Source organism: Bombina bombina, chromosome 4, assembly GCF_027579735.1.
Source record: "Bombina bombina isolate aBomBom1 chromosome 4, aBomBom1.pri, whole genome shotgun sequence".
Classification (NCBI taxonomy): Eukaryota; Metazoa; Chordata; class Amphibia; order Anura; family Bombinatoridae; genus Bombina; species Bombina bombina.
In genome coordinates this window covers 474645716-474670372 of record NC_069502.1, presented here as the reverse complement: position 1 = coordinate 474670372, position 24657 = coordinate 474645716, and the positions used below count along the sequence as shown (strand labels likewise).

Sequence of the window (24657 nt, the reverse complement as noted above, 5' to 3'; positions counted from 1 at the left end):
TGTGTGGAGGGATATTTTACATCAAAGGCAATTTTATAATCATTTGATGCAAACAAAATCCTTTGTTTTATTCTTAATATAAAGCAAATTTCCCTTTGACTGTACTAAAACCCCTATTAATTGAGTGGGGGGACAATGTAACCAGCCAGGTAACCTGTACACCCACATTTAGTGCTAGAGAGGCAACACCTGCCACTAGGGATGGGCGAATGTTTCTAAAAATTCGAAATTTAAAACGAATTTTGATACATTCATTCGTTCGAAACGAATTTAAAATGTTTATATAACATTCTAACATTCTATTTTCGAATTTTCGTTTTCAAATTTTTCAATAAAATTCGAAAATATTCGTTCGAATAATAGAATGTTTAGCTATGTATTCATTCAATTTCGAAATGTAATATTCGAATTTGAATGGGACATTCGAATTCGAATGTGACATTCAAATTTGAAATAGTATTTCTAGTCTACAACTGTGTTCAATAAATGTAATATTCGAATTTGAATGCTACATTCGAATTTGAATGTCATATTCGAATTGAAATAGTATTTCTAGTCTAATACTGTGTTTTAAATGTGATATTTTATTCGAATGTGACATTCGAATTCGAAATAGTATTTCTTGTCTAATAATGTGTTTTATAAATGTAATATTCGAATTCAAATGTGACATTCAATTTGAATGTGATATTCGATTCGAATATGACATTCAAAATAGTGTTTCTAGTCTACAATTGTGTTTTAAAAATTTTAATGTGACATTCGAATTTAAATTGTTTAGATATCCTAGGGTATACAGCTATTCTCTATGTTTTTATTTTAGGAGCCTGGGGAATCATGATCCTTATGCTCCAGTCCCAACATTTCTGTTTCAGTGAGTGAGATATTAAATCTCACAGCTTAGACTTGTATACTAAACATGCTTACCTAGGGTTTCTCAGCAACTGAGTACAATATTGTACTACGGTATCTCTGAATATTTGGGTTGCACACATATTTTTTACTAAACCAAGATACTTATGATTAAATTAATTCCCCTATTTACATCTGTAACATAATAATATACTATATGCACCACATAAAGGACAACTATAATTTGTATCTACGTTATCTCGGAATATATGGAATACCCGATTTGGGTTGCACACATATTTTTTACTAAACCAAGATACTTATGATTAAATTAATTCCCCTATTTACATCTGTAGCATAATAATATACTATATGCACCGCATAAAGGACAACTATAATTTGTTTTCCATTTGGAGATGTTTAATAAATTTATGGTCATACTGTGCAAAAGTTATGATATTAGCTATATTATGTCCCAAATCGAACATGAAGTTATCGTAATTACAAGTCCGAATCTCAATACACAGTTATACTTTGAATCCATTATGCTCACACTATATGATCACGATACTATATGTTAAAGGCAGTAGTATTATTTTAGTTTCGGTCTGATTTCTAGATTTCTAGGTGAGTTACGTCACACTTTCCACAACTCGATTGGTCAGCCGTGCCCCCCAAACGGACCTATCGAAAACGGCATTACACCTCACCTATCACATATTGTATATGCTGTGACATATTTCTGAATTTGGCCTATAAAAATCCACAGTAGAGTTGGCCCACCCATTTTTGAAAAAGCTCTTTGTGAAACATTAGGGGGGGTTAAGGACCTAACCGTCTCTCTCCGGTTGTTGTTTTTTTAACTAGCAGTAACAGTATCTTCCCCCCCATGAGAAAATATATCTGACCACTGGTGGATAAAGGGTGGTCAATCATATGAGGTAAGAAGAATGCTCCAGGATAGGCAAGTAACACCACCCTTCGTTTGTCCCCTTTTGAACGGCTGGAATAATTCCTCTTTGTTAAAATTAATGCTCCAGGAGAGTTACGGCACCACCCTTTATCCACCAGTGGTCAGATATATTTTCTCATGGCGGGGAAGATGATCTTAGTAAGAGGATGGTCTTTGCCCTTTACACGTGTAGTTTAAAGAAAAAGAATACAAAATTGCATAGTGTGATACAGTGAGATCACAGTGACATTTATTAAAGCTTTACAAATATACACTCACACTTTTTGACCTAAATCAAAATGAGGTAAGATACAGGTAGAGACAATCCCAATACACTCTTAGGGAAACAGATTTTATGAATATACCTCAGTAAGACAGATGGTTTTAGGCTTACCAAATAGAACCTCAATCTTATGAGGTAAGTAGAATGCTCCAGGATAGGCAAGTAACACCACCCTTTGTCCGACACTGGTTAGACGGCTGGAATAATTCCTCTTTGATGAAATGAATGCTCCAGGAGAGGCAAATCACCACCCTTTATCCACAAATGGTTAGATATGCTTTCTCATGGGGGAATATGATCTCAGTAGGAGAATGATCTTTGCACGTTCCGGTCCTTCGCGGTCAAACCAACCTATTGCTATCCTGGAGCATTCTTCTTACCTCGTATGATTGAGGTTCAATCTGGTAAGCCTAAAACCATCTATTTTACTGAGATATATACATACTTGGAGTAAAAGGTGAAGGAGGAATCCATGGGGATTAAAGAATATAAGCTCTGTGCGCTTTGTTTTGAGATTTTCTCCTTATTACATTACATTTCCTAGTGGCAAGGGGTATACTGTGTAAAATATGCATAGAGCTTACTTGGTCTACTGCAGTGTCAGGTTAGTAGTAAATACACACTAAAACAAATGATAAGGTATTACAAATTAATAAATATTTTTTTTATGTTTTAAGGTACTTGAGTAGTGTAGTGGCCCCTCCTCAACACCCCCCCTCCAACAGCTCTTTTACCCCCAAAAGCTCTCTTACCCTTTTCCATCCCACTTCTTGACACCACATTTATTATTATAACACTTCTTTCTCTTGTAAGGTGTATCCAGTCCACTGATTCATCCATTACTTGTGGGATATTCTCCTTCCCAACAGGAAGCTGCAAGAGGATCACCCACAGCAGAGCTGTCTATATAGCTCCTCCCCTAACTGCCACCTCCAGTCATTCTCTTGCAGCTCTCGACAAGGGAAGTAGCTAGAGAGATGTGGTGAATTAGTGTAGTTTATCTTCAATCAAAAGTTTGTTATTTTTAAATGGTGCCGGCGTTGTACTGATTTTTTACCTCAGGCAGAAATTAGAAAAAGAATTTGCCTGAGGTTTTTGATGATCTTAGCAGGTTGTAAATAAGGTCCACTGCTGTTCTCACACATAACTGAAGAGGATGAGGAAACTTCTGCTGGGAGAACGGCCTGCAGAATTAACTGCCCTGAGGTATGTTCAGTATATTATTTTCTAGAGGATGATAAGAACTAGAAAATGCTGACCGTGCCTGATATAGTTAAGGTAAGCCTGATTGCAGTGATTTAATAAATGACTGGCATCATGCTTGCAGTAAAAAGTAATTTTCATAATACTTTCTATTATGGCTTAGTATGTAAAACGTTTGCATTTATATAAAGAACATTTTTTACTGAGGTGATAAATCTTTGTTTGGGGCCTAGTTTTCCACATGGCTGTTATTTTACTCCTAGGAATAGTTTTTTAAGGCCCTCTGACTTTGAGTGCATGGTGGGAGGGGCCTATTTTCGCGCTCTAATTGCGCAGTTGTTTTTACATTCTGAGACATCCAGCTTCTCTGAAGGAGTCCCCTGACATATTGGGCCTCTGTAAAGGGTTTTTGTGCCTACAAAAGTCGTTTTATGGGAAGGTAGGAGCCACAGTAGAGCTGTGGCAGTTTGCTTGTGACTGTTTTAACGGTTTTTACCGTTTTTTTGCTTCGTTTTTGAACCTGAGGGGTTAATCATCCATTTGCAAGTGGCTGCAATGCTATTTTAGTCTATTATATACACTGTAAAAATTTCATAGAGTTAACTGCTTTTTTCACTGTTTTGCAGTTTTTGTGTTTGTTTTTTTCCCTTAAAGGCACAGTACCGTTTTTTATAATCTGCTTTTTCACATTAATTAAAGTGTTTTCCAAGCTTGCTGGTCTCATTACTAGTCTGTTAAACATGTCTGACATAGAGGAAACTCCTTGTTCATTATGTTTAGAAGCCATTGTGTACCAAATGCACTGATCTTACTATAAGTTATAAAGACCATATTCTGGCTTTAAAAGATTTATTTCTAAAAAATAGGGGGCGCCCTAAAACGTGATCAAATATCAAACCTAGTATAGTGTTGTGTATATATCACGAATCAATTAAGCAGATATTATAAATCAATTATTAAAGTATGTATCACACACAAAATATAGACAGTTGGTAGTATTCCAATAGTTTAAATTATACAATTAAAGAGCCTCTAAGGAGTGAGTTAATATAGGATAGTCTTTAGGCAGCAATCTGTGAAGAACCCGGCCAGGATCCCATAGAGATGATCTACAAAACAAGAAAGAGACAGATGCGTCACATGGCCCAATATTGTTTGTTCAACACAATAAATATGATCTAGTCGTGCCAATGCAAACTCACAATTCAGGGAGCACTTCAATCAGTGCAATAGATGCAGCCTGGGATCAATCACAGTCACCCAGCAGACCGACCTCTAGGATAAAGTGGAGTAATCTGTAGTGGATATATAGAGAGACACAGAGGTGCCTATATGGCCTAGTACAGTTTGGGCCCAGGATATATTGCTGTGTTTAGGTAATATACTCACATTTGGTAAAGCATCTACGGTGATGCTATTCAAGCAGGATGGGATCAATGTAGTCACCCAACAGACTTTAGACAGGGTTTCCACAGGAAGCAGTCAGCAGGTGTCCAAAAGTTGGGCCAAAAGATTGGTCCACAAAATGCACAAGAGCAAGTGTGTTTTAATAAAGTATTAGATTTACTAGTAAAAACAAGTAAAAACAAGTAAAAACAAGCGACGTGTTTCTCAGCACACAGGCTGTTTCATCAGGCTTACAACATATAATTCAAACACTTGCTATTTATAACCAAACAATGTATCAACTAAAAATGGACACACCTGTAGGGGGAGTGGCATAAGGCAATTCCCATTTGAGAGCCCCCTATCAGCATTTACTATATTGAGTGACATATGTAAATCACACTATAGATCATCACATTGTAATAAAATGATGTTTATCAACAATACCAGTGTATTTATTTGTTTATTTATTATCCCATCTAAGTATTCTCATATGTATTTCTCCATCTAAACGATTATTAATCCTGTTGGGCACCACTGACCGATATGAAAATATATAAATGCGTGATATAATTGTGCAAATTTTCTCTGATAATGACTAAGGATTGGAGAGATAGTATATATCTGTAACCTTAAAAACACATTGACTTACTTGAACTTAACATTGTTGTATCATATGTCGATGGACAGTAAAATTTCATGTTAATATATCCTACGGCGTTCACTAATTATAACTGCGCATGCGTGTGATGTCATCAGTCATTTTCAATCTTACGGATACGCATGCGTAGCAATATTAGATTATTCATCTAATTTGTTTAGAGGGATTCAAATTATAAAATATGTGTTGTGAATATCACTTGTGAATAGACTTGTCATCCTTTAAACACACTCACCACTTTATATACTTGTCATCCTTTAAACACACTCACCACTTTATATACCCATCTCTCATTCAGTTGTCACACTTGTCATCCTTTAAACACACTCACAACTTTATTTCCCATCTCTCATTCAGTTGTCACACTTGTCATCCTTTAAACACACTCACCACTTTATATACACTCTTTCTCATACCCACACCAAGGATACTACAGGCTATTATTAGTATATCACTATTTACTTTAGTATACAACATATGATCACAATCTCACACTCTCTTTCACTATACATTTCCAATATTAATATTAAATCCATTATATAGCCATACTAACACCAGTCATTTTATTGTCACATACACACATATTCCACATTGGTAGCATTACACACATCCTATGTGTATACACACTATGTATCTACATATATGCAGATTTAAATATCTGTTCAATTTATTGTTACAATATACACTTATGGGAATCTTATTTATCGACTATGCCTTTGTTATTCTGTGACACTAATATCCACTGGCATGACAGTAATGTTTTATACATTTCAGCATGGGTAGGTACTCGAGATTATTTAAGTCTCTATTAAGAGTTAATATTATTATGACTGGGTTGATGTCATTATAACATTACATTCTATTATCACATATGATATTTAGGATATACACTAATTTCACATCAACTTTATTTTTTTAATACACCAGACACACTGCTATATATTCATTGAAACGGGCCATGACACCACACGGTCATATAATCTACTATTAGTATGCTGATAGGGTTAGACAACCTACATCTATTGATGGCAACTGAAGCGTATCACGTGATTAACATTCCCCTTGCAAATTAGGAGTTACCTATAGCCTTAAGAGCCTCTCGACTATAATCACTTAGAGACGAGTTTCAATATATGTTCTTTAATATAGAATAGCAATTGGCAAAATGTTCACTATTAGCCCATTAAATAGATATCTTCATTATACTAACTATGATAAAAAATATATACTCCGTAATAAAAATATGGACTATCAGATAACAAAGAGTGAAAAAATCTACAACCGTAGTGAGATGGTAATCTAATACCGTTATGTATCCAAGCGGCCATCATAACAATTTAGAGGTGCTTCTTTCGAATTTCCCAGCACTGTATGATATTCACAACACATATTTTATAATTTGAATCCCTCTAAACAAATTAGATGAATAATCTAATATTGCTACGCTACTTAGAGGACACACGCATGCGTATCCGTAAGATTGAAAATGACTGCTGACATCACACGCATGCGCAGTTATAATTAGTGAACGCCGTAGGATATATTAACATGAAATTTTACTCTCCATTGACATATGATACAACAATGTTAAGTTCAAGTAAGTCAATGTATTTTTAAGGTTACAGATATATACTATCTCTCCAATCCTTAGTCATTATCAGAGAAAATTTGCACAATTATATCACGCATTTATATATTTTCATATCGGTCAGTGGTGCCCAACAGGATTAATAATCGTTTAGATGGAGAAATACATATGAGAATACTTAGATGGGATAATAAATAAACAAATAAATACACTGGTATTGTTGATAAACATCATTTTATTACAATGTGATGATCTATAGTGTGATTTACATATGTCACTCAATATAGTAAATGCTGATAGGGGGCTCTCAAATGGGAATTGCCTTATGCCACTCCCCCTACAGGTGTGTCCATTTTTAGTTGATACATTGTTTGGTTATAAATAGCAAGTGTTTGAATTATATGTTGTAAGCCTGATGAAACAGCCTGTGTGCTGAGAAACACGTCGCTTGTTTTTACTTGTTTTTACTAGTAAATCTAATACTTTATTAAAACACACTTGCTCTTGTGCATTTTGTGGACCAATCTTTTGGCCCAACTTTTGGACACCTGCTGACTGCTTCCTGTGGAAACCCTGTCTAAAGTCTGTTGGGTGACTACATTGATCCCATCCTGCTTGAATAGCATCACCGTAGATGCTTTACCAAATGTGAGTATATTACCTAAACACAGCAATATATCCTGGGCCCAAACTGTACTAGGCCATATAGGCACCTCTGTGTCTCTCTATATATCCACTACAGATTACTCCACTTTATCCTAGAGGTCGGTCTGCTGGGTGACTGTGATTGATCCCAGGCTGCATCTATTGCACTGATTGAAGTGCTCCCTGAATTGTGAGTTTGCATTGGCACGACTAGATCATATTTATTGTGTTGAACAAACAATATTGGGCCATGTGGCGCATCTGTCTCTTTCTTGTTTTAAAAGATTTATCACCAGAGAAAATTGACAAGGGGGAAGTTATGCAGACTAACTCTCCCCACGTGTCAGAGCCTATAACTCCCGCTCAAGGGGCACCAAGTACATCTAGCGCGCCCATTGTGTATACTTTACAAGACATGGCGGCAGTTAAGAATCATACTCTTACAGAAGTATTGTCCAAACTGCCAGGGTTACAAGGAAAGCGAGACAGCTCTGGGGCTAGAACAAATTCAGAGCTCTCTGACGCTTTAGTAGCTATGTCCGATATACCCTCACAATGTGCAGAAGCCGAAGAAGGAGAGATTCTATCTGTGGGTGATTTTTCTGACTCAGGGAAGACACTTCAACCTGATTCTGATATGTCTACATTTAAATTTAAGCTTGAACACCTCCGTATGTTGCTCAGGGAGGTTTTAGCAACTCTGGATGACTGTGACGCCATTGTAGTCCCAGAGAAATTGTGTAAATTGGATAAATACTATGCAGTGCCTGTTTACACTGATGTTTTTCCAATAACTAAGAGGTTTTCAGAAATTATTACTAAGGAATGGGATAGACCAGGTGTACCGTTCTCTCCCCCTCCTGTTTTTAAAAAAATGTTTCCCATGGATGCCGCTACACGGGACTTGTGGCAAACGGTCCCTAAGGTGGAGGGAGCAGTCTCTACTCTAGCGAAGCGTACAACTATCCCTGTCGAGGACAGTTGTGCTTTTCTTGATCCAATGGACAAAAAATTAGGGGGTTACCATAAGAAAATTTTTATTCAACAAGGTTTTATTCTCCAGCCCCTTGCATGCATTGCCCCTGTCACTGCTGCTGCGGCCTTCTGGTTTGAGTCTCTAGAAGAGGCTCTACAGGTAGAAACCCCATTGGATGATATCCTTGACAAGCTTAAAGCTCTTAAGCTAGCCAATTCATTTGTTTCTGACGCCGTTGTTCATTTAACCAAACTAACGGCTATTCAGGCGCGTAGGGCGCTATGGCTTAAATCCTGGTCAGCTGACGTTACTTCAAAGTCTAAGCTTCTCAATATTCCCTTCAAGGGGCAGACCCTATTCGGGCCTGGACTGAAGGAGATCATTTCTGATATTACTGGAGGAAAAGGTCACGCCCTTCCTCAGGATAGGTCCAACAAATTAAGGACCAAACAGCCTAATTTTCATGCCTTTCGAAACTTCAAGAGTGGTGCAGCTTCAACTTCCTCTAATATGAAACAAGAGGGAAATTTTGCCCAGTCCAAGCCGGTCTGGAGACCTAACCAGGCTTGGAACAAACGAAAGCAGGCCAAAAAACCTGCTGCTGCCTCTAAGACAGCATGAAAGATCAGCCCCCGATCTGGTAACGAATCTAGTAGGGGGCAGACTTTCTCTCTTCGCCCAGGCTTGGGCAAGAGATGTCCAGGATCCCCGGGCATTGGAAATCGTGTCTCAGGGATATCTTCTGGACTTCAAAGCTTCTTCCCCAAAAGGAAGATTTCACCTCTCACAATTATCTGCAAACCAGATAAAGAGAGAGGCATTCTTACATTGTGTTCAAGACCTCCTAGTTATGGGAGTGATCCACCCAGTTCCAAAGGAGGAACAGGGGCAAAGCTTCTATTTAAATCTGTTTGTGGTTCCCAAGAAAGAGGGAACCTTCAGACCAATCTTAGATCTCAAGATCCTAAACAAATTTCTCAGGGTCCCATCCTTCAAGATGGAGACTATTCGAACCATCCTACCTATGATTCAGGAGGGTCAATATATGACTACCATGGACTTAAAGGATGCTTATCTGCACATTCCGATACACAGAGATCATCATCGGTTTCTCAAGTTTGCCTTCCTAGACAGGCATTACCAGTTTGTGGCTCTTCCCTTTAAGTTAGCTACGGCACCAAGAATCTTTCCGAAGGTTCTGGGGTCACTCCTAGCGGTCCTAAGGCCGCGGGGTATAGCAGTAGCCCCTTACCTAGACGACATTCTAATACAGGCGTCGAATTTTCAAATCACCAGGTCCCATACAGACATTGTTCTGGCATTCCTGAGGTCGCATGGGTGGAAAGTGAACGAAGAAAAGAGTTCTCTATCCCCTCTCACAAGAGTTTCCTTCCTAGGAACTCTGATAGATTCTGTAGAAATGAAGATTTACCTGACAGAGGCTAGGTTGTCAAAACTTCTAAATTCCTGTCGTGTTCTTTATTCTACTTCTCGCCCTTCAGTGGCTCAGTGTATGGATGTAATTGGCTTAATGATAGCGGCAATGGACATAGTGCCGTTTGCCCGCCTACATCTCAGACCGCTGCAACTCTGCATGCTCAGTCAGTGGAATGGGGATTACACAGATTTGTCCCCTCTACTAAATCTGGATCAAGAGACCAGGGATTCTCTTCTCTGGTGGCTATCTCGGGTCCATCTGTCCAAGGATATGACCTTCCGCAGGCCAGATTGGACAATAGTAACGACAGATGCCAGCCTTCTGGGCTGGGGTGCAGTCTGGAACTCCCTGAAAGCTCAGGGCTTGTGGACTCAGGAGGAGACACTCCTTCCGATAAACATTCTGGAACTAAGAGCGATATTCAATGCTCTTCAGGCTTGGCCTCAGCTAGCTGCGGTCAGGTTCATCAGATTTCAGTCAGACAATATCATGACTGTAGCCTACATCAACCATCAAGGGGGAACAAGGAGTTCCCTAGCAATGTTGGAGGTTTCAAAAATAATTCTATGGGCAGAGGTTCACTCTTGCCATCTATCAGCTATCCATATCCCAGGAGTAGAGAACTGGGAGGCAGATTTTCTAAGTCGACAGACTTTTCATCCGGGGGTGTGGGAACTCCATCCGGAGGTGTTTGCACAGTTGATTCAACTTTGGGGCAAATCAGAACTGGATCTCATGGCATCTCGTCAGAACGCTAAGCTTCCTTGTTACGGATCCAGGTCCAGGGATCCCAAGGAAGCACTGATAGATGCTCTAGCAGTGCCTTGGTCTTTCAACCTGGCTTATGTGTTTCCACCGTTTCCTCTGCTCCCTCGTCTGATTGCCAAGATCAAGCAGGAGAGATCTTCAGTGATTTTGATAGCACCTGCGTGGCCAAGCAGGACTTGGTATGCAGGTCTGGTGGACATGTCATCCCTTCCACCATGGACTCTACCCCTGAGGCAGGACCTTCTACTTCAGGGTCCTTTCAACCATCCAAATCTAATTTCTCTGCGTCTGACTGCTTGGAGATTGAACGCTTGATTTTATCAAAATGTGGTTTCTCTGAGTCGGTCATTGATACCTTAATTCAGGCTTGAAAGCCTGTCACCAGGAAAATTTATCATAAGATATGGTGTAAATATCTTCATTGGTGTAAATCCAAGGGTTACTCATGGAGTAAAGTCAGGATTCCCAGGATATTATCTTTTCTCCAAGAAGGATTGGAGAAGGGATTGTCAGCTAGTTCCTTAAAGGGACAGATTTCTGCTCTGTCTATTCTTTTGCACAAGCGTCTGGCGGATGTTCCAGACGTTCAGGCGTTTTGTCAGGCTTTAGTTAGAATCAAGCCTGTGTTTAAACCTGTCGCTCCGCCATGGAGTTTAAATTTAGCTCTTAAAGTTCTTCAAGGGGTTCCGTTTGAACCTCTGCATTCCATAGATATCAAGCTTTTATCTTGGAAAGTTCTGTTTCTGGTAGCTATCTCTTCGGCTCAAAGAGTTTCAGAGTTATCTGCCTTGCAGTGTGATTCAGCAACTTCTCTTTCTTTTTGGTTAAGAAGTATAATCCGCTTAGCTTATGAGACTGCTAGCCAGCAGCCTCCTGAAAGAATTACAGCTCATTCCACTAGAGCGGTGGCTTCCACATGGGCTTTTAAAAATGAGGCTTCTGTTGAACAGATTTGTAAGGCGGCGACTTGGTCTTTGCTTCATACTTTTTCTAAATTCTACAAATTTTATACTTTTGCTTCTTCGGAGGCTATTTTTGGGAGAAAGGTCTTACAGGCAGTGGTGCCTTCCGTTTAAGTGCCTGCCTTGTCCCTCCCTTCATCCGTGTCCTAAAGCTTTGGTATTGGTATCCCACAAGTAATGGATGAATCCGTGGACTGGATACACCTTACAAGAGAAAACAAAATTTATGCTTACCTGATAAATTTATTTTTCTTGTGGTGTATCCAGTCCACGGCCCGCCCTGTCATTTTAAGGCAGGTGTTTTTTATTTTTAAACTACAGTCACCACTGCACCCTATAGTTTCTCCTTTCTCTTGCTTGTCTTCGGTCGAATGACTGGAGGTGGCAGTTAGGGGAGGAGCTATATAGACAGCTCTGCTGTGGGTGATCCTCTTGCAGCTTCCTGTTGGGAAGGAGAATATCCCACAAGTAATGGATGAATCCGTGGACTGGATACACCACAAGAGAAATAAATTTATCAGGTAAGCATTAATTTTGTTTTTCCCCATTTTTTTTATTTTCTGTAGTGTAGCGAACCCCCTCCCCCTCCAAGATAACTTTTTCCATAGCATAGGATCCTCCTCTCCTTCCAACATTATGTGCCATAGTGTAGGGCCCACCCCTCCATGTCCTTAAAATAAATCAATGTAAGTGTGGTCAAACTGTATCAAATGTGTCATTAAAATATAACATGTTTGGTACAGTTTACATAGTGCAAAGGGATATGAAACTCAAAATCTTTCTTTCACGATTCAGATGTAGGGTAGATTTATCAAGCAGTGAATGCTGCAATCTACCCCTGTAGTTTCAGGTTCCCCTGAAACTGAAGTTAAGAAGCAGTGGTCTTAAGACCACTGCTCCTTAACTCATCCGCCACCTCTGAGGTGGGTGACAGCAATCATCCGATTGGATATGATCAGGATGATTGACACCCCCTGCTAGCGGTGTCAATGTCCACCTACAAAATGATAAATCGGCCCTGTGGAATTAAATTTTAATCAACTTACAAATTTACTTCTATTGCCTAATTGACTTTGTTCTCTTGGTATTCTTTGTTGAGGAAACAGCAATACAAATGCATGAATGAATAATATGAGACATATATGTGCAGCCACCAATCAGCAGCTCCTTTGCCTACCTAGGTATCATTTTCAACAAAGGATACCAAGGGAACTAAACAAATTAGATACTATAAGTTAATTGTTCTCTTGGTATTCTTTGTTGAAGAAACAGCAATACACATGCGTGAGCCAATAATATGATGATATATATATATATATATATATATATATATATATATATATATATATGTGCAGCCACCAATCTACAGCTCCTTTGCCTACCTAGGTATCATTTTCAACAAACGATACCAAGGGAACTAAACAAATTTGATTCTATAAGTAAATTGGAAAGTTGTTTAAAACGGCATGCTCTCCCTGAATCATTAAAGAAAGAAAATGGGTATTATGTCCCTTTAAAAAAAGAAATTTGTAAAAAGAAAATGGCCGCAGTTACTATCTTCTATGGAGTATTAATATCCCTTATACAGTATATATAAATGTACAATATACATACAATCCCCCAGCTTATATAGATTTATTATTCAAGTACAAGTTTCTTTATTTTTTTTTGTAACAAAGAGGTTCAGTTTCAGTTCACACATCTACTGTAAATTGTATTGTCATACAATACTGTCTAAAGGTATCATTTACATTACACAGTTTCTATTATTATTCTGCCAGTGGCGGAGAAGCATTGCCTCCAACAGTTAAGTATAGTAAGATGCCTCTTGAAGAGACTACCTTCTAACAGTGATGTCATCCCTTTAGAACATTTCACCTGCATCGTCGCTATTGAGACAAATCTTACAACATTGGGCCCATAGGCAAAATGTAATAACTATAAAGCATTGCCTACTGATTAAATGTAGTCTTATAATAATTACATTTTTCAGTGGCTAGGGGGAAAGTCTGGAATTCCACACATTGTTAGGTTTTCTATATAAATTTATAAGGAGAGAGAGAGATAGAGAATCAAGTGCAGATCATTATGAATAAGAAATATCCTATAATCTGCTCTGAAAAAGGAGTATGATAATTTATTTGTATGTTCTCCTATTAATTGAATCTCTTTGTTTTACAATTCCTGTGTTCCAAATTGTATGCTATATTTTTGATGCTGTTGTTTATAAAGTAGAAGGCATTTTGCCTCCTTGTATTTGTGCCCTGTCTGCGTTTGCAGTTTTTTCACTACTAATTCAGATAGTGCTGACCCAATTGAATTCTAGTATTGGCGTTTGATTTATTCAGTTATATGTCAGTGATGTTTGCAAAATGACTACATATTGATTCTCACTTTGACATAGTCTTATATTTGCATACCTATTTTATCTATTTCATCTTCAATAAACACTATAGATATTTGATTTAAAGGGACAGTCTAGGCCAAAATAAACTTTCATGATTCAGATAGAGCATGCAATTTTAAACAATTTTCCAATTGATTTTTATCACCAATTTTGCTTTGTTCTCTTGGTATTCTTAGTTGAAAGCTTAACCTAGTAGGTTCATATGCTAATTTCTTAGACTTTGAAGGCCACCTCTTTTCAGAATGCATTTTACGTGCACATGAAGTTATCTGGGAGCAGGCACTGATTGGCTAAACTGCAAGTCTGTCAAAAGAACTGAAATAAAGGGGCAGTTTGCAGAGGCTTAGATACAAGATAATCACAGAGGTTAAAAGTATATTATTATAACTGTGTTGGTTATGCAAAACTGGGGAATGGGTAATAAAGGGATTATCTATCTTTTAAAACAATAAAAATTCTGGTGTAGACTGTCCCTTTAATATTGGAATATACAATGTGCTGAAATAACTAAAGTATTTCAGAATGTAGTAAAACATATTATTTGATTTACATTTCATATTAAAGGATGAGTTTTCCATATTTTCCACTCACTAGGTTAAAAAATAATATTATCTCAAACTTGGGGGGGGGGGGGATGCTTTCAAATGTTTGTCTTTTATTATAAAATTATCCATAGAAAGGAAGCGTTGTATTCTGTGAAATCCTATTTTTTTTTCCAATCAACACGACTGCACCCATTTATTTAAAGTAACAAATATAAGATCTATGAAATAGGGAAGAAATTGCTTCCAAACTGATGAATACATGCAACAGTCAAAAATGTGTCTTTTAATATAGAATGCTAGTCCACTTAAAAATAGTATCAGTATATTTTACATTTTATGTACTTTACATTTTGCATAGAGAATGGGATTACATAAGAAGAACGGAAGAACCCATTACTTTTATGCATTACATATGCAATAGATTTTCTCTGAAAATTGTATGAGCATTTACATTTTTGAAGGAGACAGTATGGATGTTTAATGAAGGCAGTTACAGAGCATTTGGAAGTGTTTATCTTTTGATTACTGTATGTGCAATTCACTGACTAGATTTTAGGGGTGTAATTTTAGAAAACAGCAGCTTTAATATATTTAATACTTCATGGACCACTTTATTGAAAATTTGATTGAGAAGTTGATGAATTTTCCACTTGCAATATAGCAGTAGTTTAAAAGTTTTAGGAGTGTTTTAGCATCTTCAACAAAACATCTATGAGAGAAAATGTATCTTAATGTATTTTAATAGTAATCTTACTTTGAGAATTTTCAGTATGTTGCTATTCTTTGTATTGAGCAATATTTTCTTGGTCTCACATGCAAGTCTTTTGGGCCCCATTTATAAATCTGCAGAGACAGCTTCAGAGTCCAATAGTTTCAGACTCATGCAAGCGGACCTGAAATGCTAGTTAAGTAACTGCAGCCTTAAGACCACAGTTACTTAGCCTTTCTACCACCTCAAGACTTGCTAAAGTTAAATCATCCCTATCCAATAAGACTGCGGTGATTGACAAGTCTGCTCGCTGCTAGACCAGGTAGACAAGGTTCCAGAGAATGAACCTTGTCCTTCTGGCATTTAATAAAATGGGCCCTTTGTCTACACAGAATATAAGTGGCCTTTGTGAGAAATGGCAAGTGCAAATAATCACGGTTACAATAAAAATAAGTTTGCTGTTCTTTAGAACAAACAATTATATTACAACTTAGAGCGTTCTGCGCTTCTCTTTCTTTATATTTTTAAACAATTATAGTATTGTACATTTTGTAAGAAACTGTCTTAGCAAAACACAAAAATATATTTGATAGTTATAAAACAATTATGTACACAATATAGAGGTCAATCATAGGCCTTTAGAAAAACTCACCTAATGATTTTCAACAGAAAATACACCATTAAAGTCTAATGAATTTTTGTAGCTAAATCATTTAAAACATTTTTCTCAAGGAATGTTGATCAAAATCCTTTAGCAAAACTTATTTAATGTTTTTCAACAACAACAAAAAAAAATCACCTATAAAGTTTATTGGGATTTTTGTTGATAAATCATTAGATAAACTTTTTCTACAGGATTGAGGATCAACCTCAAATGTGTTTCAAATTTAAATGATCTCCAGCGAAATCTTATTTGACTTGACAAAGGGATAAAAATGAAATCTCAGGGCGTGGCTAAGACTTGGCCATGTTAACACGCAAAATATGAAGCTCCTGGTGTCCTCATACTAATTTATGGAATTTCCTTGTAAAACCTAGACATCCAACCTTGAAAATACCTCATCTGGCTGCTAAATTATTAGCCGATTCTAAAGATGTCAAGCTCATCTATTTGGATCCACCAGGAGCGGATTTACCTAACTTTAAAAGTAGACTGAGGCTTCCTTTCCCGATTGCAACTTTTCCTTAGGTTATTTGGGTTGAGTGCTTTTATTCCGCTGAAGTGAGTGACAGCTATATAGCTTTCAACTAACTAAGATGGATAGTGAGATTCTGTACGTACTAGCTGCACTTGAGATCCGGATGGATTCCCACTTCAACTCGCTTCTACACTGCATATCCCTAGACCGGGAGGATACCCCAACCATCGCAGAGTACATTCCTGGGAATCCGCCTTACATGATTACCTGCCCACAGGAGTCCCTTCTGTGCACTTACCTCTCAGCCGATTTACCCAAAATGGCGGCGCGGCCTACCTACATAGACTCTCAGGATGGCGTCCTTACTATCCTGCAGAGCTATCCCACCTCTACCCCGGACACCGTTGCTGTTGCCCAGGACCTCGCTCCAAAGCGGATGATCGGGGCGGGGCCTACAGCCGAAACACTGGCAGCAATATCCTCATCCAGCGACCTGTCTGCCTGTGCCCCACATGGAACTACCGGCTCATTATCAGCCTTTGTGGCCCCATCGAAGTACGCAACTAATCTTAGACAAATGGAGGACATCACAAAAAGGGTGTGGGTCACAGGATTATAAGCTCCACTCTCTATCTCATAGAGAACAGATTGAGGTCTACACACCTTGCGACTTGCTGGCTCTGGGAAGAACTTTAATTCTATCATTGTGGCAAGTGCTTGAGGAGAACCGGTATTGGCTAAATTCTTAAGTTTTTAATAGGCAGCTAGGAACGGCAGAAACTGTATCTACAACCCTTACAACGTTCCTTCTTGTTTCAAGCAGCTGCTTTCTTGATTTGAGAGACATGGACTATATAGCCCTATATATTTTTGGTCTCAAACTGGCACTGTTCCTAATGTTGCAGTTAAGTTTTTCTGATGTTATATTTAGTGCCCCTCCAGATTCTTAATAGTTAAGATTTATCAGTGTATTTACTTCTTTATTTTATTGTGACTCACTTGATGTCATAGTTTATACCATACATGTATTCTCTTTACTCAGGGCTCTAACTCATACCCCTTAAAAGCTTATACCTAGGATTTAGCTCAATATCTATTTGCTTATGACATGTATTGTTTTCAGGCAGTCCTGGTGTGTATCAATGTAAATGCCCCTTTACTCTTAACACCTACTCCTTTAAATTTTAAACATAAGGGATGTTTAGTTCCACAACACCACAGGACTTGCACCAGTACTGTACTTCTTAAGGATATTTTAAATGTCTGATGATATACTCAATACTGTTCACACAACACTTAAGCTTAGATACATTAGCACATGCGCTTCTTTAGTTTCTAACACAACCAAACTGATATATCAGTATTACTTTATACTCCCCCTAACTTAACCCCACTAGCCATCAGTCGAGACCTAAGAAGGGGAGAGATATACTCCTTTTTTTTTTAAGGCCATGATTTATACCGGTCAAAAACTTAAAAACAGGTCATCATTATATATTCATCCCTAGGTCTTATATACAACTCTCAGGCAGGTTAAAATAGGGTAGTGGATATTTATGCTGCCATTAAGATAGGACTTTTACACGTAGCATTTGACCCTACTTAACTAGAGACCTACTGATGCACAGCACACAAAATATTTATTTTTCAATTGTGATTTTCCAGAGTACCGTGTCTAATTATTATCTATGAGGGCTTAGATCCCTCTAAGATGTATGCTTAATTTAGGATTGCCACATACTGTGACTCCCCAGGTTAGAAAACCACATAGCAACATGTCTACCTATTTCATTGGCAGCTAAGTCACAACTAAGGTCACAAACAGGTCGTATATTACATACGTTGACTATATCTCTATGCTTAGATGCTGATACTAAACACAACCTAACACCACTTATATAGTTCCATAAACCCTGTCTGAATGGGTACAGATGGTTATTTGTTGACCGCACAAACTAATCACGTCAACTTGCTTATGGACTTAAGGTCATTGTCATATATGCCTACTAAGAAATAGCAAATAGAGCTACCGCACTATATGTCGCCCACACCTCATAAATGTGCTAATCATTAACATCTTCTAGACAATTACTTTTGTAGAAAAGTACTGACAAATGAGTCTCAGATCCTTCTCAATAGTCTGTGGTAGTATGCTCTCCCTATAACCCATAACTGCTATTGTTAAGCTATACTTATGTGAGTTAATCCTTTAAATCATATATATCATGGACTATATAAGGATTTCAAGAGAATCTTACCTGTCCATAAACCTCATCATACAAATCCTGGCCACGCCCCCCCCCCCTTTTAACTTCCAGGCAGCTTTGGACTGCCGATATCCCTCTAACTCCTTATCTATTTTATTTACTATAACATACTAAATTAAGCCTTTAACAAAAAAAAGAGATTTTTCAAGCTCAGTCCACTTACTTTTTCATTGGTTGATCCGCAGACTCGCCTATGACATGCCTATATATATATAATTGAAAATCCTTGTCCCTACCCTGATACATAGGGGTAGATCCTTATATATAGAGGGAGCTTTGCTAGGTATTTTCCCTTGAATATTAAAAATAATCACTACAGACATATACACCAATGGGTCTACCAATTTTTTGTATGGCTTATCATATATTATATCAACCTTCTGTACCTATATTATATATATTCACTGTTATTGTAACTGGACAAAAATTCTGTATGTTAACTACCTTATATCTCAATAAAAATATATGTAAAAAAAAAAACAACGAAATCTCACAAATATAGACTCACTTTTAGAATCAATAAAATGCATACCATATATTTTATTTATATATATATATAATATATTATCGCAGGTTTATTTATTTTCTTACATTATGGTGGAAACAGGTATATGTGAGTGTGAAAACAGTCTGAATGTATTGACACCTTGTTTCCTGCAATAATTTTTTAATACCAAAACTATACCCACCCACCTTATTTTTTTTACAAAAGTCAAAATTCACTCATCCACCATATATATGGAGGATAGAATCTGGACTTGTTACTGGAGTAGACACAGCTAGCCCCTGTAATTGTGTTAACAATCTGTTCCTTATCTGATAATATAAATTACAGATATGTAATAAGGTTTAACTTTTAAAGCCTGTTGCATGCATTTCCAGTCTTCATACTTGGAAAAATTCTACATTTTGAGAGTTAAATTAAAGTTGAGGAAATAAATTATATGTACTGCAAAGCTGTTTTATCAAGCATAATTAAATATTTTTCATCACACACATACATATTATTATTATTTTTATTATTATTTTTCCATTAGTATCTGAACTCTGAGCTTGCAATTTCTCACATAAACGAAAGCAGAGTTTACGTTTCAAATGTTTTTTAAGGTGCAGCTAATTGCTCTAATAGAGACCCTATAAAAAATAACTAGATTTTTCCTAATGGTTCTACATTAGCGAATGGATCATACTTATGCTAATATTATTTAGTGACATTGGGTCAGTAAATAATAGCGACACATGAAAGCTGGTTGATATGACCATCCATGAGGGATTTTTTTACCACAGTCACATTGAAATTAGTACTTATATAATAGTGCAGTAACCCTGGCCCATACCCCCACCTCACTTTAACTCTAAACTAAAAGTAGTGATTCTCAACCACACTGTAAACCTAAACGTACTTACCTGAAATTAGAAACAAAACAACAAATTCAACCTCTAAAATACTGATAAAATAGATATTAACATATTTGGCAAAAATATATCTGAGGGAGTTAACATGGGAAAAGTGAAACACGCCAGATCATTTGGTGCCAATACCTTGCAGCAGACAAATGTTTAGAGTTGCTGTACAATAAGAGTTGAAATTCCTTTTTTTCTATATTGCGATGTGTGGCCTACTGACCTGAACTCCACAGCACAATAACCCTCTGTCCATAACTTTAAAAAAAATGATAAGAACAGGAAACTCAATAACCAAAAAAATGACATTTATACCAGGTTTTAAATGGATGGTTGTTTTGCACTGTATTGATGGAGCAGATTCAAAATTCCCAACATAGAGCTACAAGTAAAACTTTCTTTCATTTTACCATTTGAGTAAGAACTTAAACGCAGCCATCATCATATGTTTTGCAGCTGATATTTTTAAACAGAACAGCATTTAGATATTGTTAATTCTATCCAAAACAACAGTATGTTACGTACACCCTATCTACAATTTACACTACTTGAAGATTATTTTCAAGACGGTATGGAAGAAAAGAACAAAGTTAATATTTTGTTTGTCTAATTTTGTTGTTATAAAGTTTCTCATATCAACATTTGAGCTGCTGGATATATAAGGATAGTAAAACAAGTTCTATAGATGCTAAGGGAAATTTCTATTTCATTTGCTTGAAATATATAGCAATAAATGTTGAAAATGAATAAACACAGAACTAATTTATTTTATCTAAATATTATGCGCACCACTCTTCTGTTTCATTTAGTATATGAACTCAAATACAGTGGATATCTATTGTATTTTCTGTTTCTATTTTGGGCTCACACTTCAATAAATGTTTTATTTGACTTCCTTTGTCCCCACTTTCCTTTGCCTAGTGTAACTGACCAGTATTTTTTTCTATATTTTACCTTATTCTAAAACTAAAATCACCTCATACTTTGAAGGAAAGATGTAAGGTGACAGCTTTGCTTCAAATTTCCAATTTTCTTTTAATAGAAGCTGACAGGAGGGAACATAGTGGACATTTTCTCTTTTCTCCCTCATTGATGATATTAGAAATACACACTTGACTGACATGTCACAAACCTTTTTTGAGACTGTATAAGTAGATTATAAAAAAAAGACTTAGGTTATGAAATTTCAAAGGATAGATTCGCATATAAATATTAATTGTATTTGAAAAAAGGCTTAAATAAATTCCAAAACATAATTGAATTTATAAATCTTGACAGCAAATGAAAGTTTTGAATCTTTTATGTGACCTTCTGCCACTTTAAATAGCATTTAATCCTACACAAGTGTGCACAATCAATAATAAAAAAAAAGTTAAATAATTTGATAGATGTAGACATACTCATATTATTTTCTTTTGTCATGCAGTGTAATAATGTTTGTTATATATATATATAATGTTTCTGTTTTCTTAAGGTTTATGATGGAACCGATAGTTCTGCAAGACTTCTAGGCATTTTTACTAAAAATGAGCTCATGAAATTAACTCTTAATAGTACATCCAATCACTTGTGGATAGAATTTAACACCAATGGATCAGATACTGATATAGGATTTCAACTGACCTACAGCAGTAAGTATATAAAAATGTATACTTACCATAATGATGTATTTATGTATGTATGATAATGTTACTTTTTAATTGATTTATTTTACTTGATGTGTTATTAGTATAAATACAACAGTATAAATGCAACATTTTCTCTAGAAAGCATCTTTGCTTGGAATCTGGAAAGCTAACGTTCTTAAAATGTGTCAGAGCTGCGACAATCATCTGAAAAGCCACAGGATATTTAGCTGTGCTGTTCAATACACGTTTTCAATTGTATACATGAATTGTAATGCATTCATGCAGAAGTTTAGAGAAGCAGCGTGAAGGACAAATAGAGCAACACCCAAGTGGAGAACTTTTTGATCCCAATGGGTTTTCACGCTGTGCCAATTTCAGCTTTTAAAACTGGAAACAAGCCAAGGGTTGAACTTTTACAACTTGCAGTGTAGATATTGACCATGTACTGTTCAGTTCATTGCCAAGCTCATTTATGTTACACATATCCAATCCTTAGGAGAGCTTCATTTGGAACAAGATTTTAAAATCTGACCTACTGCTTTTGTCTGAGACAGGCCTTAAGACAAATAATGACATAAAAACATGCTTAAAAAGGAAAATAAACTTGAAATTGTAATGCACAGTGAAATAACTTTGCATGTTACTTTATTTTAATGAAGATTTTAAATGCTGAGATATACTATGAAAATATATACAATTCACTTTAATATCCTTTTAATTCTAAAGATCAACTGGGCTACAGTAAGTAAATATGTAAGTTGTCAGAAAATGTGTGATTGATCCCAGGGCTTGGTTAAAGGGACAGTCAACACCAGAATTTTTGTTGTTTTAGAAGATAGATAATCCCTTTATTACCCATTCCCCAATTTTGCATAACCAACACAGTTATAATAATATACTTTTTACCTCTGTGATTACCTTGTATCTAAGCATCTTCTGACAGCCCCCTGATCACATGACATTTTATTATCTATTGAATTTCATTTTAGCCAATTAGTGCAGTGTCTGCCACAATCCACGGGCATGCTCACAATGTTATCTATAGGGTTTACCTGAACTAGCTCTCCCCTGCTGTGAAAAGCAAATACAAAGCATGTGATTAGAAGCGGCCTTCGAGGGCTTAGAAATTATCATATGAGCCTTCCTAGGTTTAGCTTTCAACTAAGAATACCAAAAGAACAAAGCAAAATTGGTGATAAAAGTAAATAGAAAAGTTGTTTAAAATTGCATGCCCTATTTGAAACATGAAAGGTTTTTTTGGACTTGACTGTCCCTTTAAGTTTTCTAGACCTCAGACACTTTGCTGGGAGCCGCTTTATGTTTATATGAGGAAAGAAACTGTATATGTCAAGTTGAAGGGTTTTTATGAAAAGTATTTATTGCCCAGAAAGTAGTTCTTAAAGGAACATTAAAGTGTAAAAAGAAGATGTAATTTGTTAGAGCATTTTTTTCTGTTGCTGTTTGACTATGACTATGTGTTTAACAGCTGCAAATGGGTTAAACACAAAGTAAAAGTCTACTCCAGAACTTCAATGCACTACTGAGACTTAGCTGGCGCATCTGGTGAGCCAACAAACAGAGGCATATGTGTGTAGCTACTTATCATAGCTAGTACCCAGTACTGCATTGATGCTTCTGAGCCTATGCAGGAATGATTTTCAAATTAAGGATACTAATGCCTAGATTTAGAGTTTTGCGGCCAAAGGGGTGCGTTAGCTACGCGTGCTTTTTTCTGGCCGCACCTTTTAAATACCGCTAGTATTTAGAGTTCACAGAATTGCTGCGTTAGGCTCCAAAAAAGGAGCATAGAGCATATTTACCGCAACTTCAACTCTCTATACCAGCGGTGCTTACGGACGCGGCCAGCTTAAAAAACGTGCTCGTGCACGATTCCCCCATAGAAAACTATGGGGCTGTTTGAGCTGAAAAAAAACCTAACACCTGCAAAAAAGACGCTTCAGCTCCTAACGCAGCCCCATTGTTTTTTATGGGGAAACACTTCCTACGTCTGCACCTAACACTCTAACATGTACCCCGAGTCTAAACACCCCTAACCTTACACTTATTAACCCCTAATCTGCCGCCCCTGCTATCGCTGACCCCTGCATATTATTTTTAACCCCTAATCTGCCGCTCCGTACACCCCCGCCACATACATTATCCCTATGTACCCCTAATCTGCTGCCCTAACACCGCCGACCCCTATATTATATTTATTAACCCCTAATCTGCCGCCCACAACGTCGCCTCCACCTAACTACACTTATTAACCCCTAATCTGCCGACCGGACCTGAGCGCTACTATAATAAATGTATTAACCCCTAATCCGCCTCACTCCCGCCTCAATAACCCTATAATAAATAGTATTAACCCCTAATCTGCCCTCCCTAACATTGCCGACACCTAACTTCAAGTATTAACCCCTAATCTGCCGACAGGAGCTCACCGCTACTCTAATAAATTTATTAACCCCTAAAGCTAAGTCTAACTTTAACCCTAACACCCCCCTAAATTAAATATAATTTAAATCTAACAAAATAAATTAACTCTTATTAAATAAATTATTCCTATTTAAAGATAAATACTTACCTGTAAAATAAACCCTAATATAGCTACAATATAAATTATAATTATATTGTAGCTATTTTAGGATTAATATTTATTTTACAGGTAACTTTGTAATTATTTTAACCAGGTACAATAGCTATTAAATAGTTAAGAACTATTTAATAGCTAAAATAGTTAAAATAATTACAAAATTACCTGTAAAATAAATCCTAACTTAAGTTACAATTAAACCTAACACTACACTATCAATAAATAAATTAAATACAATTCTTACA

At 36.8% G+C, this 24657-nt stretch overlaps 1 protein-coding gene across 1 annotated transcript in view; it reads left to right on the top strand.

Annotated features, from left to right (window-relative positions):
- Window positions 1–24657, top strand: part of CSMD1 (CUB and Sushi multiple domains 1) — a 3127153-nt gene that overhangs the window by 2323112 nt on the left and 779384 nt on the right. The window contains 1 exon segment of the mRNA XM_053711946.1: window positions 21660–21816. Within this exon segment, the coding sequence (XP_053567921.1) occupies window positions 21660–21816 (157 nt within the window).